Raw genomic sequence first — 24,525 nt, 5'->3', positions numbered from 1 at the left:
TACCATGGGCTTCGCCTTGACTTTTGTTTTTCTCTACTGGATCATTGGCATGGAAAATATGTATAGTAAAGTAGAAATTAACAATCAATAAGATGAAAAGCAGCAGGAGATACAATAAGAGCAGATTTTAACAATGTATCAAGTGATGCTTGCATTTACAAAATCATTTGTTTCATTTACACAATTATTCAAACAATCATTTTTTTTTTCAAGTTACTGCTGTCCTTGTAAAACTGGATTCTAAATAACAATCACACTCATTCGTACAGAGTGAACACCAGAGTGTAAATTTTGTCCCATTATAATCTCACCCTTCCTTCTCATACTGCCTCTTGATGACAATGGGGATCAGCAAGTGATTCAGGGTTTTGCCCCAAAGGATGTGTTGGCATACCAGCATACATTTATATAACAGAAGACAGTGGTTGCTACTGAACGGCAAAGCAAATGCATTGCATGTACACCAGGCCTGCCTATGGATACTTGGGAAATGATTCTGAAAAAGCCCCCGGACTTTGCAAAATACAGCACCTCAGAACTCAATTTTTTCCAAGCTTCTATGTAAGCCTGGAAAAAAAATATCCACTGCTGTAGAAGTTGCATTTAATTTAACACATGGTCTCTTTAAAGCACCAACATCTTTTTTTTCCAGAGTGAAATGGAAGTATTAACAACAACAAGAACAAAGAGCTGCTTTCATGAACAGAGAAGACCAGGCTTACAGGGGTCCAAACGTTTTCTTTGTTTTAAACCATGCAGAGCCATAATGTTTCAACTCCTAAGCCTAGACTTTCAGTTTTTAAAAATGCCAACAGCATTGCCTAAAGCTTTCTCCAGCAATCTGCTACCTACATTGTTGGGGTGGTGGATTAAATGCCTTCATACAAGCCTGTATCTCATACTGTGTATTCTAAGAAATAGACATTTCCATTGCAAGTGCTTTTTATAAACCCTGTGAAAATGTGTTTCAGTTATTTTATTCATGTCAAGTTGAATGCTTTTATTGTATCTTTTAAACAATATTCTTCAATTGTCAACAAAAGATGTCAGAAGTCTTTCCTTGAAAGTTAAATATTAAATTTTGTGTTTGCAAAGTACAGTTACTCTAACGATCTAAGTGCATGGCATCACATTCATTTTAAATAAGCATTATCTTGGACAATAGAAAATGTTTACTGCCCTTTTATATTTTAATGAATTATAAATGCTAAAGTTCTATTTTGACAAGCCAATACTGTTTCACACCAAGCACAGATTTTTTTTAAAAAAATCTATGTTATATTAACAACTGGTACTACTTACTTTAAAAGGCTGGATTAATGGCTAACTCCTTAAACACACTTGATTATTTATTTGCTTTCTTATTTATTTACCTTCCTATTGACAACTTTTCTAAGTCACATTTGTTGCTTTCAAAAAAAGAACCAAGAATGTCCATCAGGTTTGCTTGAAGCAAATTACAAGAAAACTGTCTCCTTTACAATCTGTTTTTAAAATTGGTTTAAACATAGCCTCAATTAAATTGGAGGATAGGGGGGTGGGGAATACTGAATCAGATCAGTTCCTACTCAGACTATCTTGACAAAGATGTCAAAGAATTGTGAGATCATATTCCTGATCAAGATACTTTAGTTTAATTGAAATAAATGAGACTTAAGTTTGCCTTGTTCTATAGAGCTAAACAAGGATATAAGAAATCATCAATTTTGTCACCTGAACTAGAATCACAGACTGCTAGAATGCCCAAAAGGTGTAGTTTGTATTTCATGTCCTATGCACTTATTTGCTAATGAAGAAATACTAAGAACCAACTGGCTATGTTATAATTCTTGGACAAATGTTTTACTGTTCTCCCAAACTATAATGCCACTACTACAGAGTAAATATGAGGTTCTTATTTGATAAGCAGGTGCAATGTTTGAAGTATTTTGTGTTTATTATATGGGATTCAGATTGAAAGAGGGCACAAGGGAGGCAGCTTGCCAGTTTAGCTACAGGTCCACAATACTGCTGCCACACTGCAGGCGTAAAATCTACATGAGGTTCAGTGATTTGTCAGCATTTATTATGGACCAATGTACACTGATACAGAACAAAAGTAAATACATAACTTATATATAGCTAAGTATCCATGAACAAAAAATAAAATTCTATCTCCTATGTTATATTTACAAATTTTAAAAAAATCTTAAATGAGATGGTGACTACTAAAGAACCTTGTTTTGAGCTCCAATTGCTTCCCAACGATTGTCCTTTCTTGATTTCTATTGATACTTTAGAGCCAGTATAGGCTAATAAATATCATAAACTGATTCTGCAGATTTTAAATTCAAAACCTGTCCAATAAGTCATACTCTACCATCTGCTGATTCGTGAACAGCCAATCAACGTCAAGAACACAGATTTAAGTTACAGATCATCCACACAGATGGAGGACTGGAGCTCAAACAAAGTATTCATACATATAAGAATCTTGCATAAATAAATGAAATAACAAGACATTAAAAAAAAATGACTCAAATCCGGCAACTGTGAGGCAGGCCCACACGAGTCGAAACAGATGACTTTTGTTCATGTCGGGTTTTTTGTACAACAGTTTCACATTAGTTAGAAGTGATAAAAAATACCATTTATATCCAGTGCTTATTACACTTACGAAACAACATCTGTGAGTGTGTGTTTTTGTAGTATGAGTAAAAATCAAGTTTCAGTCCTAAAGAACAGTCCTTTGTTCTCTGCCAGCCTGCAGAATATTATTTTGGCATGGTCATAGAATTATAAAAAGAAAATAACGCATGAAATTAAATGTTTGCCTTGTTCTATAGAGCTAAACAAGGATATAAGAAATCATCAATTTTGTCACCTGAACTAGAATCACAGACTGCTAGAATGCCCAAAAGGTGTAGTTTGTATTTCATGTCCTATGCACTTATTTGCTAATGAAGAAATACTAAGAACCAACTGGCTATGTTATAATTCTTGGACAAATGTTTTACTGTTCTCCCAAACTATAATGCCACTACTACAGAGTAAATATGAGGTTCTTATTTGATAAGCAGGTGCAATGTTTGAAGTATTTTGTGTTTATTATATGGGATTCAGATTGAAAGAGGGCACAAGGGAGGCAGCTTGCCAGTTTAGCTACAGGTCCACAATACTGCTGCCACACTGCAGGCGTAAAATCTACATGAGGTTCAGTGATTTGTCAGCATTTATTATGGACCAATGTACACTGATACAGAACAAAAGTAAATACATAACTTATATATAGCTAAGTATCCATGAACAAAAAATAAAATTCTATCTCCTATGTTATATTTACAAATTTTAAAAAAATCTTAAATGAGATGGTGACTACTAAAGAACCTTGTTTTGAGCTCAATTGCTTCCCAACGATTGTCCTTTCTTGATTTCTATTGATACTTTAGAGCCAGTATAGGCTAATAAATATCATAAACTGATTCTGCAGATTTTAAATTCAAAACCTGTCCAATAAGTCATACTCTACCATCTGCTGATTCGTGAACAGCCAATCAACGTCAAGAACACAGATTTAAGTTACAGATCATCCACACAGATGGAGGACTGGAGCTCAAACAAAGTATTCATACATATAAGAATCTTGCATAAATAAATGAAATAACAAGACATTAAAAAAAAATGACTCAAATCCGGCAACTGTGAGGCAGGCCCACACGAGTCGAAACAGATGACTTTTGTTCATGTCGGGTTTTTTGTACAACAGTTTCACATTAGTTAGAAGTGATAAAAAATACCATTTATATCCAGTGCTTATTACACTTACGAAACAACATCTGTGAGTGTGTGTTTTTGTAGTATGAGTAAAAATCAAGTTTCAGTCCTAAAGAACAGTCCTTTGTTCTCTGCCAGCCTGCAGAATATTATTTTGGCATGGTCATAGAATTATAAAAAGAAAATAACGCATGAAATTAAATGTTTGCCCTTGTGCAAAAATAATTACAAAACATACAATGCTAGCAATACAGCATTCTAGCTACGGAAAGGGAAAAAAAACCCACAACCCCAGACATGTAGAATGGAGACAGATTTATAACAGGAGAAACGTAGGAAATTAATAAATAGTCATTCTTTAGGAAATAATGGGTTATCTCCCATCCAAGCTACATCTATTAGATCAGTTCAAATTCCTAAGCAATCGCCGAGACAGCAAAGGATTTTATTTCAGTACCTTAACTAGATAAAGAGGACTCTCACCAGCTAATGATAACAAGTGCCTTTACATCTTGGCTAGACCAGTTTTACTGTCATAATTGTGGGATATGAGAGAAGCGTTCATTCAAATAAATAAATAGAAAAGATAAATGATTCTATCCCAGATTGTAGAATGGCTGCCAAATGACTGTTTGTGTATGCATCCACACATACACGCACACACACACACACAAATAATCAGTCGGCTTGCTGCGCTCCTATTGTAAAATTGCAGACCTGCCTCCACTTCTAGAAATAATTACTGGAAACTGCTAGGACATAGTTTTCTTTTTCTGCTAAAACTACAAGATTTGTGATAGCATGACGATAATCTGGCTCGACACTCCATTAATGTTGCTAATGAGAATGCCAGTCTAAAACCCTCTGAAAAGAACTAGGCAAAAAGATACAATGGCCTCTATCCAAAGACCAAGTCTCTCTATGTAAACTTCTCATTGCAAGCAGAAACAGAGGGTGCCTCATCTGCCATTCTCCGTAATGGAAGCTCTAGGCACAAAGATATGATTGCAATCATTTAAGTGTAGAAGAACCTAGGTCATATTTCATAGATTTATTACTTGGTGGTTTATCATCTTTGCCATCCTACAAAGTGCTAAAATGCTATTGAAAAACCTGGCACTCTTATCCCCTGAGCAAGCTAATAAGAATCTTCCTCCAGTCTTAAGAATGGCATATCTGTAGAAGGCAGAACTCTTGACACAATTCACCCTCTTATAATTAAATGGTTTGGATGAAACATACTACTTGGAAGGGCAATGGAGAGGCAGCTGCTCCATTTGGATTAATACCTGATATATTTTCTTAATCACCATTAAACATTCACACTGACAATCTGATGGGCATGGAAAAATTTACCCTGCCATACCATAAAATGTCTACGTGAAAAAAGGTTTTACTCAGAAGGCATATAAAACTGCAATCTTTCTGGTATATGTAGCAGTTAGAAATAGTTGTAACTATTGATCGTAATATATAAAGAAGAAAGTATTTATATTTTCAAATCAAAGAATATTAACACCTTCTACCTTAGGAGTTGGTAAAAACTCTTTAAAGAGTTTATAAGTCACTAACCAGGTTTTATACTTTGAAATACATTAAATGCATCAATTTCAAATTTCAGTGTTAAATACTGACATCCACAAATAGCTGGATGTTTAATTTGGGAATGCTTTATTTTACCTTGCCCTTGGCTCTTTAGAAATCAATATTATGTATAATAAAACTATATATTAGCACTGAAATAAATAAGAATTTAAATTTCTACAGCAGTTTTGATCTAAAAGACCCAGCATAATTCACAAATACTGACCTTGGGATATAGCTTTATGTTCTTTCCTTTTGTTTTTCTTATATGGCAGATAACAAAGTTTTGAAAAATTTCAAATACTGCTGAGCATATGCATCTTAATGAGTAAAGTGAAATTTTAAGTACAAGGATGATCTTTGCATCCTTTTCGGTTCTCTAGAATTAATATTCAACACAGATTATCTGCAAGATTTAAAATTTCTATATCATCATCAAAGGATGATTATCGGAATAGCAATAGGAAGATTTCTAAACAGCAGCAGCACTTTACTCTCCAAGAAAGAGGAAGACTATGTTGGATTTCTAGGCTGTCTATGTACTAGACAAAGGTTAAGGTAATCTAATACATAAACTTAACAGAAATAGTTTTAAGCCTTGCACCCGATACTATGTTAGGCTACAACTTTCATTATGCCTATCACTGGGCATACTAGGTGGGGAATATATGAAGTGTTGTCTGACAACATACAATAACTCAAGATTAGAAAAGAGAAGTACTATAGGGAAGCCTCACAAATTATCCTAAAAAGAAACAGCATAGCAGGTCAATATTGTATACTCTCCTGTATATGATACTGTTCCACTAACAGTAACATTTTTCCAAGTGTTTCTGACATGTAGAAACACATTTCCTTGTGTGTGTGAGAGAGAGAGTGAGAGAGACAGAGAGAGAGAGAAATAGAGAGTTATTCCTTTCCAATATTAAGTGCCTCATTATTTTTAAGATGCCACACACTTTAAGGGGGAAGGGCTCTTTAAAAGAAATAAAAGGCAAACAAATGATAATGCCATTACAACAGTACATTTGAAAATATTTTTTTACTACATGGCCCCCTGACATTCTGGAATGAATACATTAAGACCAAATGTAATTAAGACTGTATATAAGAATTCAAAGCAAAGGGACAGAGAATGACTTGAAGGTGGCCTTATGTTGCTAAGACAGGCCTGTCTTAGCTGGTGATCACTCTGTTGTGCTTACTCATGTTTCACACACTGATGGTACATCAAGAGGCAGAAGCAATTGAACAAGTGCACTGTAGCAATCATATTCACTTTTTAAGCAATATCCTGTCTCCAGATTCCTGAGTATTTTACAATTTTCTGGAAAAAGTAAGATTTTCTTTTAAGATATATCAGTATTTTTAAGATGCCAAAGGATTGTCTAAGACTTTACAGTGTCTCCCTTAAGACTTTTTTTTTTTAAATATTAAGATTCAGAAGTTAGGAAAGTTTGGCACATCAGAAGGTCAACTATATATAAGGAGGGGGGGGAAAGGAATTTAGAGACCTTATTTTAAAAAAGATGAGCTAATACAGATAGATGTACACGCTTAGGACTTGTTCTGTTTCATGATAGGAAATTTGTAGGTTTTTTGTTTTGTTTTTGTTAATTCAGAATAAAAACACATTCACAATCTGTAGGCTGGCACAGCATACCTGAGTGAGAATGTAAAACCCCCATTAAAACAGTAACTTAAACCTTTTTATCAGCATCCAGGAAGAGGAAAGAATAGACAAACAAGAGAGAGAGAGAGAGAGAGAGAGAGAGAGAGAAAGAGAGAGAGATAAGACTTGTAAGAGAACAATTGATTCATATCAGTTTTCAAGTCCCAATGTCTGATACTTAATGTCTTCACCTAAATTGTTTAAAAAAGTTCATGAAAATTAGGGAACAATCTGTGTCACACAATAAGAAACATTTAAGACCATTCTGCAGATGTAACTGTAGGAGCCATACATGCATGCAGGCTCATTTTAAGAACTTTTTGTTCAAAAGAAAAGAAAAGAAAACAAAGTCAGAGTAATTCAGCAAACATCCTCAGTTGGCAGCGACAGCCTCGTGGGCTTCGTTTTCACTGCTATAGTCTGATTTGGGCTCATCCTCAAAGTCCTCGTACATTTCCATCTCGTCTTCCCCATTTATCATTTCATTTCCAGCCAGGCTCCCACTGTCCGTCTTCATGCTGTAAGTGCTCTGAATGACAGGGATGCTGGGCTCAGGGCTAGCAGAAGTGCTGGAGCAATCAGAGGTCATCTGAGGCGATGGCGTAGTTGTTGCCATAGTAATAGCACCAGGATAGACCACTCCTGTTCCTGTGGCAATTGGAATCTGAGGCTGTTGCCTACAAGGAAACAAAGGTATGTTTGAAAAGTGCTCCCTACCAATTTAAGAAAGGATGTAGCCGTATCGTTTTAACACTTTATTTTTAAAACAATTTAATTGACACAGACTATAAATATGTCAGTGCACTGGTGATGTCACCTAGTTTGGTAACAAAACATCTGCAAGAAAATAATCAAGGACCCTACAATGTAACCCTGAGCCACAAATATTCTCTTCTATCAGTATTTATGATGTCTTTTCTTGGTTTTGTTTTGGTTGTGTGTGTGTGTGCACCTTTGAGTCAGTGTTGACTCCTGGTGACTGCCTGGATAAGTCCTTGCAGTTTTCTTGGCAAGGGTTTTTGGAAGTGTTTTGCCCTTGCCTCTTTCCTAGGGCTGAGAGAGAGTGTCTGGCTCAAGGTCACCCTACTGGTTTTTGTGCCAGCGGTAGTACTAGAATTCAGGGTCTCCCAGTGAATCAGTTTGGTTTAGTGGTTAAGACACCAGGTCAACCAGGAGACTGTCAGCTCAGAAACAATTAAAATCAGTAAGACCGTAGTTTAGTAACACAATGTAAATTATATTGTATTTTATATTATAATTATAAAGCAAAACTGAGCTATAACCAATATAACGAATATAGTGTACAGTCCATTATCCCAGGATCAGACACCATTAAGCATCTTAATGGACTTCAATAGGCATGCCAAACAGATGGGGCTGTGCTTGCTGATCTTCTATGTATTTATAGCTCTTTTCTTTCTCCATTCAGAAAAGAAATCTGAAGGGGAACTGTACCCACATTGACTTGATTATGAATGGTAGTCTCCACAACATCCAGAATCTGAATAAAACAGGGTCCTGGATCATGAGGACATCTCTTCTCCAACTCCTCAACATATTTATTGGGCTTTAATTGATGTATAGTGATATGATAAACCATATTCTTAACTGAATATGTAACTGACATATTTGAGTATCATAAGCCTTATTCTCTTGCTGCAAAGTCAGTCATCTCTCCCTCTCAGATTGCCTTACTGTCTTAAATGAGGATTATATTCTAATCCTAATCATATTTCCAATTTTTGATCTAAATTTGAGTTACATAAAAAATTAAAAAGTTAACCTCCAGTGTGCTAAGCCATAAACGGTCAAAATCAATGATCTAGTTTCCTCGACATCTGATATGAGATTTCCGTTCAATATTTAGAGTCTGAAAATTTGCCCTGGAATCTATTGTTACAATAAAAAGAATCCATGAAAAGACAGACATTTACTATCAATAACAGGAAGGAGTATAATGTAAGTTTCCATAGCAAGCAGTATTTATAGTGGACTTTCTTCTTATCGCAATTGTGTATATGCTGGTGGAAGAACTCTCAAGTGAGAGGAAAAAAGTTAACCTGTCAGAATTTAATTCTGGTTATTTTAATTAAAGCATATTGTTCAGTATCTTTTTCCAGGGAGATTTGTTAAGCAACATTATTACTGTTGCTTAAAATACAGACAGTAATCTACAAATTCAGTCCATTCCTATATCTGATTTAATGTTTGAGTTCTTGTTACAAAGAATCATATTCATTTAGTGCAAAAACATTTTCTAGTTGCATTATGCAGTTTTTTCAGTGAACATTTTTGTAAACAATTGCAATTATATATGAATGGTTCTAAAATGTATAGATTTTATATGTTTTTGATTTGAAGATCTGCATCATAAAATTTGATGGTTGAAGATTTCAGGAACTTTTAATTAGATAAAATTGTATTAATCATGAAGTAAATGAAGTAATTCCTATCCATATCGTAACAGCAATGGGGAAGTAAATTTTACATTGATATTAATTTAAAAGCAATGTAATACTAATGAATCCCAGCTAATACATTGTGGATTCAGATTATCATCAATTGTTAATATCACCACAACAGAGTTGGGTGTGTAGGGTGGAAATGTTTAATCACGGGCTAATCTTAATTTAAGGTTAAGTCTCAACCCTAACTAGGATATGGGATCACTGTTGGGAAGAGATGAAATTCACACATTTAGATTATTTTGCTGGAAAAAAGAAAGAAAAAAGAACCCTAATACCTACCCTACGGTAAAAAATTGCCTCATCTCCTGTCGTCGAGATCTCATTAGTTGTTTATATTCTCCAATGCGCAGTTTTTTGCCATCAACAATGCAAGTGCGTTTTGGTCTGGGTTTATATTTGTAATTAGGGTATTTTTCTAGGTGAATTTTACTTAATCGTGCTTGCTCTTCATAATAAGGTTGTTTCTCTTGGTTTGACATGGATTTCCAGCGGGAACCTGCATAGAAATATATACACACATATATATAAATATCAGTGAATTGTTGAATCTATTCATTTGGGGGCTAATAAACCTCTAAATGGGAGGTAGGAATCTGGCTGTATGATAATTCCAACAATCTCTGACCATTAACCATTATGACTCAGTCTTACTGAAGTTGGTCCAACAATATCAGAAAGGCCAATGATTCTCCAAGCTTGTACTCAGTTGTAATCCTTAATTCATTTTAATGCATCAGCCTAGTCAAATCAAACTAATTGTCATATGTTCTTCTCAAATGTTACCAACCTTTCTTATACATCATGCAAGTTGCGACAGAAAAATTAAGGATATTAGTTCTCTCTCCCTCTCCAATCTCATTGTCCTTATGAGCAGGGCAAATTATCAGAGCCAGAAACTTCTTGTAATAGGGGTTACCCTTCAGTGTAGAAGGTAATCTCTACTACAGAACTTCTACTTACAGAATAGATGAAACCTTCTCCTTCACAGCTTCAACCTGAACATGAGGCAGGTGATAAGAATGAAAATATGGAGTGAATGGCATATTGTGATAATGAAGTTTCAGAATATGTGAAGAGGATATAAAACTTGTCAAGTAACTTTATGACATATTTAAGCAGTCTTCATAACATAGTCAAGATTGTTGATCATTCTCCATACATTTAAAGATACCAAAGTGGCTTACTAACAGAACAATCTAATTAGTCACTAAACTGGCATCATGAAAAAATAGACTACAAAAATTGAAATGAAATATTTAATTTCCGTGTAGATGACGTAAAAAACTCACCATAGTTATGTTAAATGTGATAATAATTTCTGCATGCTAACTATCAGGAAATTCTGGGTATATCCTTAAGACAAAGATCAAATCGCCATTACTTCTACTACTCAGTTATGAATTTATTAAGAGATAGTGCCAGGAAATTTTTAAAGGCTACATAACTAATACCATCCAACATATTGGATCTGATGATTTTTTCTACTAACATTACTCTTCAGTTCTACATTGCAAATATATTTTATACCTAAAGTGACATTTAACTCTTTTTGAAATGGAAGGCTTATCAGATAAGGGGAAAAAACTTATTACTTTTTAAAAATCTCAGTAAACATACCTAAGCCCTTCACTGTACTAAAAATATCTGATTTAATTACTTGGTTGATCTTGAAATCAATTCACAGCTTCTGAATACATATTTTGAAAGTATAAATGTATTAAATGTCATAATCTAAGAGTAAGCAAATTGCATTTTAGAGGTGATCCTCTAATCATCTTGGCTTTGATTTAACTTTCTTTGTGACTGATTCAGTGACCCCTCATTATATTGTCTATACCATATATATATATATATATATATATATATATATATATATATATATATATATACATGTTTTCTGAGGTTTTCGCGGGTATTTGTATGTAGGTCTTTGGTTATTCGGGTTTTCTCCCACGTAAAATGGGAAGTGTCTTGGCGACATTTCGACGAAGTCTCATTCGTCATCTTCAGGCTTCAGCTTCGTGCTTCTGGGAGCTCCCAGAAGCACGAAGCTGAAGCCTGAAGATGACGAATGAGACTTCGAAATGTTGCCAAGACACTCAATTTTACGGGAGAAAACCCGAATAACAAAGATATATATATATATATATATATATATATATATATATATATATATATATATATATATATATATATATATATATATATATATATATATAAAAATAATCAAACTACACTAATAAAAGAATACCTAACATTAAAGGGTGAAATAGAGCATGTTGCTTATACAGAATTACTTAAATAGTGAGATATTTTTTTAAAGCTGGTTAAAAATGATTACAGCTGTGGTCAACATGGGTGAAAGCTATTCTTTTACTAAAAGCTTTTATACTTCAACAAATGGAAAAATTGTATAAATATTATCCAGTCAGTAACACAAAACAATCAGTTTTAATGTTTTAATATTTTCAACTTTTTTTGTCATTGTCCTGGAGAATGTGTACCAATATTATATAAAAATTGTCACATTTTCTTTTTCCCTTTCTTTTCTTCTTTCTCTGGTGGTGGCAAGGTAATTCCTGGCACGTTATATCTTCTTTAAAAACATATGATTGCTGGCACTTCTGAAATATTTATACTGAATGTTTACATTTCAATGAATACTCTTACTATACTTGTAACAGTTTTTTTTTCTTTAAAGAATGCACACAAATAATGTGGACTCCATATATAGTTGCCAAAACTAAAACAGTACACGTTTTATAGAAAACTGAAAGACTATTCATACAACATACTAAAAGCAGTAGACAAACATAAGCACTTCTATGAAAAACACCATATTTTTTAGAACAGAGTTACACTTATTTCTAGAGGGTTTTTTTGAATCTCTCTTAAAGAAAGAAAAAAGCCTGTAAGAAAAGTAGCTTTGTTAAAATGTGTAATAATGCAAAATAAATTCAATTCAGATGGTAATTGTTTGTCCATTAGTTAAAATTTACAATCTTCATTTACAATCTTAATTTAAAGACTTGGTGGGAAAATATCCATTTCCCTTCCCAGTCAACCTTAGAGACATTGTAATGCTTCAAACAAATCTTGAATCTTAATTCTGTAGAAAATCAACAGATTAATTTTTTTGTGAGATAAAGCCTAACATTGGGTACCTGGATTAAAAAAATTAAGTAAAATGTACTTACAATATTGGATTCTCAAAACATTTCTATTTAACCCTCTTATTGTTTAGATGCTAGGAAAAATGGTTATCATTCAGTTTGACCATCATATTACTGCCAAAGCTTTTTATTCATGCTCATTTAAACATATTCTTAGTGGGGGGAAAAATTCTCTTTCAGAAAGCTCATGTTTCTAATTTTCTGTGATTTCTTATATATAGGTGCAATAACATACTGCTAATTATCTCTGTACAACATAATGCTACTGACATCTAGGTGTATTGCTTTGTTTCATCTATGGAGAAGACAGAAGTTATACTGAGGCCAATTCCAAATCTCAAAATTTTGTTAGTGAAGAATTCTCTGGTTTGAGTAATTCATCTATTTTTGATGGGACTGTACACTCCCCTAAAAAAACATAAGGCAGATCTCAGGATTCCTCACAGAACTAAAAGGATCAATATAGGTCCAGTATCAAAAAGCACTTTTTTTCTATTTTGAGCAAGATTATAAAATAAGACAAAGCAATACAAGTATTAAAATATATTAAATCATAAATCCTAGCGATATAATGGAGTGATGCTGTCTTCAATAATTAGTTATACTACAACCCATAGATATTTGCTTGGCATTAGCAATAGCAATAGCACTTAGACTTATATACCACTTCATAGTGCTTTTGCAGAGCACTAAGCAGTTTACAGAGTCAGCATATTGCCGCCAATAATCTGGGTCATTTTACCCAGTTCGGAAGGATGGAAGGCTGAGTCAACCTTGAACCGGTGAGATTTGAACTGTCGAACTGCAGCTAACAGTCAGCTGAAGTAGCCTAATCTAACCACTGTGCCACCTCAGCTCATTAACGGGGAAAGGGGGTTTTCTCTTGTGGCCCTGATTCTGTGCAACACTTCCCCCCCCCCCAGAAACGGACCGGTTCCATTTGAGATGCTTTGTACATTTGAACTAGTACTTACCAAGAATTTTGCTAATGTTGGAGTTGTGCATGTCAGGAAAAGCTTGAAGAATTTTCCTGCGTTCATCCTTTGCCCAAACCATGAAAGCATTCATTGGTCGTTTGATGTGCGGCTCACTGCTGCTTCGTCCCCGGGCATCTCTGTAGACTCGAGCTTCAGCCACAGTAGCACCTCCTGTTGGCCAACAATAATACTGCTGTAGTTTAGCTGCAGAGCCATTCATTGCTTTACTTCCTGTAATGCCAGAGCAGGAAGAAAGGAGATGGATGCCAACATTATTATTATGTTATCTGGATTAGGGATAATTTCATAGGTCCTTCTCATTTGCTTTTTCCAGAATTATGAGTGAAATGAATACTAAATTCAGCTATCAATTTAAACAATTTTGGTATTTCTTGGATACTTGCAATCTTTCTCTTAAGCAATGGGTGTAAGAAGTTTGTGAAACTTGACTGAAATATTGGGATAAAACACTGATATACTGTACATTTAAAATAATGTACTGTACATTTCTACAAAAAGATGCAAATAATGATAAACACGAAGTGCATCATAGGAACATGAATCCTCAGTGACTCTGAAATCTTGATGAAAACTAAACTGTTGGAAATCCGCAAAGCACTTTTGATTTTATAGTGTGGACAAGTTTTATATTGTCTTCACTTTTGAATCTATTTTTTTTTCCAATTACACAGAAACCTAACCCTGCCAACTGTTGTAGAAAAACATCAACTGTAGTTTAAGCACACAATTATTTTGATTGTTCTGTACAAGCAATTCATTTTTATGGATAAAATTGTGGAACAGTGGATGCATAACTAATATGCTACCTTTTTGCCAGCATGTCTACAGTACATTAATTTCATTTAAAATGCACTGACCATACAGGATAAATTGATTTCACTTTATATGATGTTGACAGCCATGTTTATTGTGCAGTGAAATGTAGTGTAGCTTCAGGCTGACAATATCCATCAACACAGGGCAATATGTTGACTGCTGGGCCAGATGAAGACATACATTATCCTAGAAGCAAAACACTTACTTATATGTGACACTGTCTTCTCTTAAGGATCACCAGAGTAATTTATGAAGCCCTCAATACCATTACTTTAAAACTGACACTAGTTTTACCACAGCATGCAGATAAAAGACAAGTCTGCTGTGAATGTCAAATGCAGTATTTTAACAGTAGCATAAGTTTAACTACTGTGCCATGGCTTTCAACATTTGCTAGCAATAACTATTACTGCAGCCTCTCTATCATAACACCAAGTAGATGGAAATGTACCTGATATCTAACAAAAAAACAGTGTGGAGTCTTGCTGCAGAAACTCAATGTGTAGTTCTGCATATACAGTGTCTTTCATACCAGCACTCTAACTGGATTTTAGTATCAGGTTTCACTGTTATTTCAAATATGAAAGCACAAACGTATTGGTATCATTCAGTTCAGGGGTGAAATCCAGCAGGTTCTGACAGGTTCTGGAGAACCGGTAGTGGAAATTTTGAGTAGTTGGGAGAACCAGCAAATACCACCTCTGGCTGGTCTCAGAGTGGGGTGGGAATGGAAATTTTGCGGTATTCTTCCCCTGCCATGCCCACCAAGCCACACCATGCCCACCAAGCCATGCCCATAGAACCAGTAGTAAAAAAAAATTGGATTTCACCACTGATTCAGTTTTAAATTCCTAAGTGTGCAGTAGGAGTAGATGAGACATTAATTTCCCATGTCTATCTCTGTGTGTGTCTGTGTGCGTTTGTGGGTGTATGTGAGAGAGAGAGAAAGGAGACGAACTTCAGCTATATTTTTTTTAACATGCAGAATAAACATTTATGCCTTAATCATCCAACTTTTAGTGGTTTAATCAACTATCTCAGTCAATGTATATTTGGGGATTAATATCAGATAAGAGATCCCCCTCCCAGTCCTCAAATGTTGCCTCTTCATGGTGGAGAGTGTGTTCCAGAGAAGATGAGGAACACCTGGCATGTACATCAAGAACATATTTTCCCAGCAAGAGTGTCATCTCAGCTATTTAGCTAAAACAAGACGGCAGCTAACTAGGAAGGGATTGGAAGTGGATGATCATGTTAGTGACAAGAACAAAGACTTAATTTCATATTGCACCATAAAAAGCAGCAGTAAATATCTCTAATATTTTATAAAAAAAATGACATGGACAGAAAATATAAAGTGATTGACAATACAGAACATGACGGTGGGCCTCTGAGGTTGGATGGTACTCAACATGCTACTGAAAAAGAGCTTTGGACATTTTACTAATAGTGTTTTTGACACTGCTAGAGGAAAGCCTTCCAGATATGTTGTTGCTAGTGTTGACAAGCAGAACAAGAAAATCTAAAAGTGCAAAGATATTGAGAATGTGACACACAAGATGCATAAGCATGGGAAAGTTAAACACAATGAAAGATGGAATTAATCAATTACACATTGACATCTTAGATGTCAGGGAACTGAAATGGTCTAGACTGGACATTTTTTCAGTCAGAAGATCACACTGAAGAATGTTATTTATTTCATTTTAAGGAAGGACATAGCAAAACCAGTACTGATACGTCAACTAAATTTTTATAAATGAATTGATCATTCAATATGACAATTATCCAAATTTATAGTAGTGATAAGTACACTATCGGAAGAGCTGAAGGGATGGGTTGGAGGCAAGTCATCCTGAGGAAGTCACTAACATGATACCAGTTTGATGGTATATAATCAATATAAGATGAAAGTTTATATGAAGAGGCTTAATTCAGCCAAGTCATGAAGTAGAACAAATCTCTGTTTTGGATGAGATCACAGTCTCTTTGATGCAATGCATTTGCAGACAGGGAGTCTATTAGATTTAGGACACCCCTGAAAATCTAAAAAATCTATAGTGGCACACAAGGCTTTTCACAAGCATAAAACTCTAGAACAAACACAATCCTTCTTGAATAGAGATAGCCCATCTTCAGTCATCCATGCCCTAATAACCTATTTAACTAGCGCAATATAGTGGAACTACCTTTAAATCTCTTGAAAGCTTAGTAAATTCTAAAATAGTGTTGCTAAGATACTAATTGGGACTGACTATTTTGTTAGTTCTTAAAATGGTATGAAGCCAAAAGACTTTGCTGTCACAGTGGCAAAAATATTGTTTATACATCTGGCAGTGGGGAAGATTTGTTTTTGCACTAAATTTTGCTGGAATGACAGTTAGTCTTTTGGTAAGATATACCTATGGCTAGATACAACATCACCACCACCATCCAGCCTGCTATTGTATAGTAGTTATCAGACCGCCTGAATCAGCATATGAGAAACACAAACATCATCTGATTAGAAAAGCAATGCCTCAATTTATTTAGAAATGTTCCTCATCAAAAACATATTGAAGGTATTGAATTAATTTATTGGATTCTTACAATCATCTTGGTCTAATCTTGCAGATCTAATACAAGCAAATGACCAGTACATATTTCTGCACTTCTGAGCAATCAGACAGTCAGAAATATTTGCTGAAATGTAAACTTTAAATTATTTGGAGAGATTATATCCCAATATACATTTACTAAAGCAAAAGGAGAAGACTCTCCCCTGACATTTATATTATTTCATTTGTTAAGAAACAATTCTTAATCAGAGTTATAAATCACAAACAGGCCAAGAAAATCATGCAACTTCTATCTCTGTCTGTCTTGAGCAAGCCTACACTTGAAAGTTTTGGAAATAAAGCCAGTAAAACCTTGAACTTCTCTACTTGATTTCTGAGTGAATATTTGTGCTTCGGCCTAAGGGCTGCTACAAAAGAATGTGCGTTAAATGAGCTTCTGCAAATAATTAACCATCATGTAATATCCCATACCCTTAAACATCTTACCACTATAAAAAGATGTTCAGCATATTATGAATGACAAAGAGTGCTTCTGTGTACAATATTTACTATATCATAGGTACGTTGTTAATTCACTTAAGGCTATAGTTTAACTTTAGTTAAAAAGTTAAAAGCATCAATATTTGCTCCTTGCAAACTTAAATCTATAACCTTTAAGAAATTATTTGTAAAATTACAAATAATTGCTACAGCATTTAAATATCAGCCAAAAAGTTTTAAAAAAATCTTTTTAAATATGCTTATTAAATTTCAACAACTTTGCAATTTCCAGTAATTAAGGGTGGATATATGTTAACCCAGGCTGAAGTCTGCCTACGTTTATACTAGCTGAGATTTATGTATGGAGGAGAATCTACTTGTACACTGAAATACTCCTCAGATTTTTGTAATATGGTTTGCAACACAAAATGTATGTATACGATATCAAGAAAAAGTCAAAATGGGTTTAGTTGGGAAAGTGTGCAAAAACTACATTAGAAAAGGATGTAATGTAACAGTGAGATAGCAATGGGGAATAATTATCAGAAGAAACATCCGTGTTAGAGAAAGTAAAAAGTTTAGTTCAGGCTCAAAAATACGTGTGTGTATGTGTGCGTGTGTGCGTGTGTGTGTGTGCGTGTGTGTGTCCCAGTAGCAAACAACAGCTTTTATGGCATCCCAGATACTTGGAGACTGATAGATGGTCTCTAAAACTTAAATTCGAAACAGTATGCTGAAAATGCATTTGTTGAAGACAAAATTTTAAAACTACGTTTGCCCTTTATGACAAACAGACTATATGGCAGTGTACCATTTGTAATTCAGTCACAAAAGCATAGCTTTCTGAAGTTCAGAAACTACTAGAAAAGGATTAAGATTTGGTTCAAAAGAATATAATGGTGCTAGCTGTGGCTCCCCATCGTTTTAGATTTCTTTACTCCTTTTAGCTGAGCCTTTCAATACGGTAACATGGGAATCATGATGCTATATTTATAGGTTTCAATTTAAAGAGGTAAAAGTTATCTAAATATTCAAAATGAAGAGTTTTGTGATGCCTTAACCATTATGACTTCTTTTACTTCATACATCTTTATGCCATATTTATATGAAATTTATATAGAAGTGTGTGGGTGGTGTGCATGTGTGTGCTTGTGCTCACCCACACGTGCCTGTGTGTGTGTACACACTCAGGTATATATCTCTTTCAGAGCTATGGTTCATGTATATGATGACAAAAGCTCATGTCATAATATATTTGCAATTCAAATGCATTACATTTCTATGTCCATAGTCCTAGCCAGTGAATTCTGAGAGCTACATATCCCATACAGCTAAACTGCACCAAGATGGAAAACATTATCAGATTTGGTAGAAAGATAGCTTTATCCTATTCTTTTAAACAAAGTAACATTTACTGCGGATTCCAATCGCAAATGTTCCTGGATAAAAAGCCACAAGTATATGACTGATGTTTTAAATCTTTATCAGTATTTAAGCAAACCATATTAATTTATTTAAAATTTCTAGACTCCGGAATATTCGCAGGAATAAGTAAGACTACTGTAATAAATGTAACAGCAGCAGCATTCATAACAAACTAACATTGATTTGAAAGAGAAACAGATGCAAAATAGGGAATCTACATTCAAGGCAAAGAATAGTTAAGAGACGTGTATAATTGTATTTTTTTTTCTTTCTGAAAAAGCAGCCCTGAATTGTGATATTCTGAACTGAACATGGCTGCAGAAGACAGGTCTCTTTTCTATGCCACACTCCATTCTCCTGAAACATCAGCAAGAAGAATCAAAGGGAATTCCCTAAGGTCAGCTCCGAGGAAACATAAACCTCTAATTCAATAAACGCAGCTACTGCTCTGAAAAAGAGCTTATTATTGCAGCATCCATATGGAGTCAATTGTGCATTAATGACTAATCAATCCCTCCCTTTTCTATTCTACTTATAGTGTCACAAGCCATGTTTAGATTAGACCATTTCCTGCTTAGGATCGCTCAAGATGTCTTTTGTTCTTTCAGGGCTGCTCTGATGGAGGCAGCTTAAACAAACACCCAGCCCAAGTGGCGCAGGAGTTATAAACTGCCATATGTGAATGAACAAAGGGGCCAGACTAAAGCCTTTTGTGGTATTTGTTAATGTTTTTCATCTGAGCTTTAAAAGACCTAATGACTTTGTGGTGAGTTGATGCATGTGGCTCGTGGCTTTGCAAAATGAAGGAAATTTTAGCCCTTTAGATTTCGGCATGTATTTCCCACTGATCCTAGAGTTCCTTTTCGAGCATTTCATTTGTTTTACACTGTCAAATATAGTTCTTTCCTCTTCTCATTCTTGTTCCTGAGAATGGGTTCATTCATAACTGACGTGAACATCGTCCCCACAGAATTATCATGTTTTTGGTCTTCGGGGAAAAGGAAAAAAAAATCTTTCTAACTTACTTGGAAAGAAAGTAATTTTCTCCCCAACTTAATATATATATATATAAATATTTATCATAAGTTCCAGCTTGTGGGGTGCCACAGGGCTCAACACTCTCTCTGTTGTTGATTAACAGCTACATGAAACTGCTAGGCTAGGTCATCCGCAAATTTGGGGTCAGGTATCATCAATACGCTGATGATATCCAATTATACATCTTGACCCCAGGCCAGACAAATTGATGCTGACAAAATCTTGGCCCAACACATGGAAATTTTATGGAAGTTCTGGCTGGGCAGGGCCTTTGCATGAATTTATTTGGTGCATGAGTTCTACCCATTCTAGTACTAAGACACTCTTCAGACAGTCACTTATTGCCAGGCTTCAAGAACCAAGAAAGACACATGGAGTTACTTCTGAGCAGTTTCCTTTATTGTTCCTCAGCTATAGACAGAAACTAAAGCAAACTACTTGCATCAAACTAAAGCAGCTATTTGAAACACTATAGAGATACTCTGAAAACAGGGAGAATCTTTCTTAACTTTCTTCCTCCAACCAAACTTTTTATGCCTCGCTGGCTCTTTTTGCCTTCTGACATGCCTGGGAATCCAGACTACATTCCACCACACCTAGGGTCACCTGACTGGATTTGTGTAATATTCTACACTGAAATGATTTTGAAATGTCTCCCTTCCCAACAAACAACAACTGGTCCTGAATGCAGTGTCATGGGCAATGATGGATGTGCTAAGTATGCCCAAGGGCCCTCACTGTTTAATGAATTACAGTGGCCACCAATTGTCCATTGGGTGCAATTCATAGTGCTAATTATTTACTGTGAAGATCTTCATTGCATAATGAATTGCTGTATACTTAAGCAATGGCTTGTCTTTGTATATTTGTGTCTGTCCAGTGAGATTAGGAAGAGTGGGTATACTTTGGGTCTCATCAACCAATGTCATACAGTATGTGGGATTCGAGAAGTGCACAGGTAGTCCTCGACTTACAACCACAACTGAGCCCAAAATTTATGTTGTTAAGTGAGATATTTGTTAAATGAATTTTGGCCCATTTTACGACCTTTCTTGCTGCAGTTGATAAGTTAGTAACCTGGCTGTTAAGTGAATCTAGTTTCCCCATTGACTCTGCTTATCAGAAGGTCGCAAAAGATGATCACATGACCTTGGGACACAGCAACATTCATACATATGAGTCAATTGCCAAGCATCTGAATTTTAATCACATGATAGTGGGGAATGCTGCAAAGGTCGTAATTGTGAAAAACGGTCCTAAGTCACATTTTTCAGTGCTGCTGTAACTTTGAACAGTCACTAAATGAACTGTTGTAAGTAGAGGACTACCTGTATTTCTTGGTAATTGCACTTGCCTTATGGAATTATATTGCCGTAGAGATTTGTATTATCCTACCTGAATTACTTTCCAAACTTGGTTTTTGGATGATTCTCAAGTTCCTCTGTCTTTTGGTGATAAGGTAAAGGTGAAGGTTCCCCCATACGTATGCTAGTCATTTCCGGCTCTAGGGGTGGTGCTCATCTCCATCTGAGCCAGCGGTATCCGAAGACGTCTCCGTGGCCATGTGGCCGGCATGACTAAACGCCGAAGGCACACAGAACGCTATTACCTTCCCACCAAAGTGATCTCTATTTTTCTACTTTCATTTTTTATGTGCTTTTGAACTGCTAGGTTGGCAGAAGCCAAGTAACTGGAGCTCACTCTGTTACAGGGCGCCAGGGATTTGAGCCACTGAACTGCTGAACTTCTGATCAAGAAGCTCAGCATCTTAGCCACTGAGCCACCACGTCCCTCTTTTGGTTATAGGGAATCATTATTTCTAATCTTGGGAAAACTTTATATGCATACAATGGGGTTCCCATTAAAGTTGCTGTCTCTATGGTATGCACAGCAAGAGGAGGAAATTACACTAATGATCCCCTTGTGCTTTTAATCAAATCATGAAGTGAAAAAATATAAATTTATAATGACAATTGTTGAAGAAAAACTCTCCCACATTCTAATCAATTGCACTCTGTTTTACAGTGCAGTTGAAAAAAATAGAAATCTGTAAAACTTCTCTTACAAAGCAAGATATATAGGGGTAGCCTTCAACTTACAGCCATTTGTTTAGTGACCATTCAAGGAACAAAGGCACTGAAAAAATTAGGCCATTTTTCACAGTTAACGATCATTGCAGCATCCTAGTGGTCACGTGATCAAAATTTGGACGCTTGGCAACTGGCATGTATTTATGACTGTTGCGGTGTTCCTGGATCATGTGACTACCTTTTGCAACTTTCTGACAAGCAAAGTCAGATTCACTTAACCATGTTACTAATTTAACAACTGAAGTGATTCACTTAATAACTGTGGCAAGAAAAATGGGGCAAAACTCATTTAACCACTGTATTGCTTAGCAATAGGAATTTTGGGTGTGTTGCGTTATTTTGAGAGGACAGCACATTTACACTGTTATACAAGCTGTAACCTCACTATTTTATATTGTAGCCAAGTGTCATTTCTTCAGTGTTGTCACATGAAAAGATATACTTAAATATTTACAAAATTTGAGGGGGTGATCTCACTTCTGTGATACACTGTATACACACATAACAAAATATATCCAAGTATATTCCAGTACACCTGCTTGTAACAGATGTACCCACCCTCCCCCAAAATACAATATTTGTTTCAGAAAAGCTCAGACTTTAGAATCTGTCTCTCCATATACAGCTGTGTCTTGTATTGTTTCTTTTGGCATTACAACTTGGCTCAAGAATCAATTTTGTTGTCAAAAAAAAAAAGAAGAAGAAGCAAAGCCAAAATTTTGAAATGTCCAGTGCCAATATCTTCAATGTCCAGCGAGGCAACTGTTGCTTTCCCCCAAATTGTCATTCATTTGAAGTGCTGCATAGCTCAAAAGGAAATAGTTCCTGGGTATGTCCTTCAGTAAAAGACCCCTGTATTCTTTTATATAAAATACTTCAAAATAATATTGGTAGCTGGACTGGCATTGTGAATCCTTGGTGATAGGACAGGAGAAGAGTGTATGGAGAACAAAGGACCAAGTCACCATGGGCTGGTTTGTCAGCATTCTTTCTAGAAAAATGTCTTTGTCTTTTTCTGTCTCATAATACCTTTCCTCCCTTGCTCTCTTGTTCACTCTCTTAACTGTCATAGCAACTCTCCTAAATATTTATCTGTGACAGATACTGGCTACAAGAGACATTCTTTCCTCTGTATTTTATGAAACACTGTCACAGAAGTGGGGTGTGTGTGTGCTTTGTCATCCGTGTACTTTCTGCTGCTTACAGCTCATCAGAGGAGGGTGTTAAACAATTTACCTCACAATTTTGGCTTTTTCTGGTGGGCTGCCACAATTGATTGGTTTGCACAGAAATCAGAGATTGTGTCACACACTTCCCCCCCTTTTTTCTTCTTCTTTTTTTTCTGAAAGATTTTCAGAAACCTTTTTCGTTTTTCAAAGGGAAATTCTTTTGTTTTTCTTTTTACAAATTGAAGGCTGTTCACATTCTGACCACAGCTGTGCCTTTTGTTACTTGAGTATGACACTTTCCATTGTTCTGCCTGCAAATCCAAGTTTACTCATAAACTGAGCAGGAAATGGAACTAACTTGAACTGGTTCTTTTCCCATTCTTCACAATGAACCAATGTTAAATGATACCAGCTTTCTGGCCATCTGACCCTGTGCCATTTCTTTTTCATTTCCCATTGTAAAGTTTTGATATATAGGGGACTTTAAGTAACTAATATTTTCAAATGGAAAATAAAGTATTTTTTCTTCCTGCTGGGCAACCAGACCTGAAAAAAACGAAATAATGCTCTGAGTACGTCAGCAGAGTCTGATGGGAATAGTGAAGAGTGCATGGCAACTGGAAAAGAGCTTCTAAATTGGTTTAGCTGTCCTGCCAATAAAAGCATTTTATTGCCACAAAAATAAAATTCATGAAAAGAATATAGATTTATCTCCTAGTACATATACGAAACTGGAAGTACCTTCTTTTAAAAAAACAAACTTGGTCTCAGAATCTGTACAATAAAAGTGAGCACACACTCCCCATAATTGTTATTAGATTACAGTGTGGGGCAAATGGTACAAATGAGAAGCCAGCAAACAAAAAAATATTTGACTTTCCCCCTTCAAAAGCCAATAGAAGATTGTATAGAAAAATCAGAAGCAACGGTTTCAGATCTCTGTTTAGAGATCAACCTTCACTTGTTCAATCCAACACTGGAGAAGCAGTGAGGCACTGATGACCTACCTGAAGAGATGATCTCTAGGCTAAGAACACAACATCTACAGTAGGGACCCTTTGTATACATGCAAAACTTTCATATGAATTACAAGACTTTAGAATCAAGGTTCCAGCTGTTGTGGAAACAATTGCATGCATTACTATAGACAACTGGATATATTTCTGGGGCTCCATCCAAGAATTTGACTGTGTATTTTTTTTATTTGCTGACAAATAAACCACAGTCTTCAAATAGACTCCAGATAAAATATAATTTATCTTAAAAGTGGCTATAATAGGTTATAGCACATAGTTCTTGAA

The 24,525-nt window shown here is 35.4% G+C and overlaps 1 protein-coding gene across 24 annotated transcripts in view; it reads right to left on the bottom strand.

Annotated features, from left to right (window-relative positions):
• Positions 1-3,385: 3,385 nt before the first annotated feature.
• Positions 3,386-24,525, bottom strand: part of SOX6 (SRY-box transcription factor 6) — a 517,338-nt gene continuing 496,198 nt past the window's right edge. For 21 of the 24 annotated variants that reach the window (XM_058159020.1, XM_058158967.1, XM_058158946.1 and 18 more), the window contains 3 exons: positions 13,625-13,858; positions 9,757-9,973; positions 3,386-7,686 (listed from right to left, as the gene is read on the bottom strand). In XM_058159020.1, the coding sequence (XP_058015003.1) occupies positions 7,383-7,686; positions 9,757-9,973; positions 13,625-13,858 (755 nt within the window). In that variant the 3' untranslated portion in view covers positions 3,386-7,382. The remainder of the gene's footprint in view (positions 7,687-9,756; positions 9,974-13,624; positions 13,859-24,525) is intronic. The other 3 variants (XM_058158913.1, XM_058159060.1, XM_058159077.1) reach the window with 1 other exon arrangement.

Source organism: Ahaetulla prasina, chromosome 1 (assembly GCF_028640845.1).
Source record: "Ahaetulla prasina isolate Xishuangbanna chromosome 1, ASM2864084v1, whole genome shotgun sequence".
Lineage (NCBI taxonomy): Eukaryota > Metazoa > Chordata > Lepidosauria > Squamata > Colubridae > Ahaetulla > Ahaetulla prasina.
Note: the sequence above shows the minus strand (reverse complement) of the source record. Positions and strands in the feature narration are given on the sequence as shown.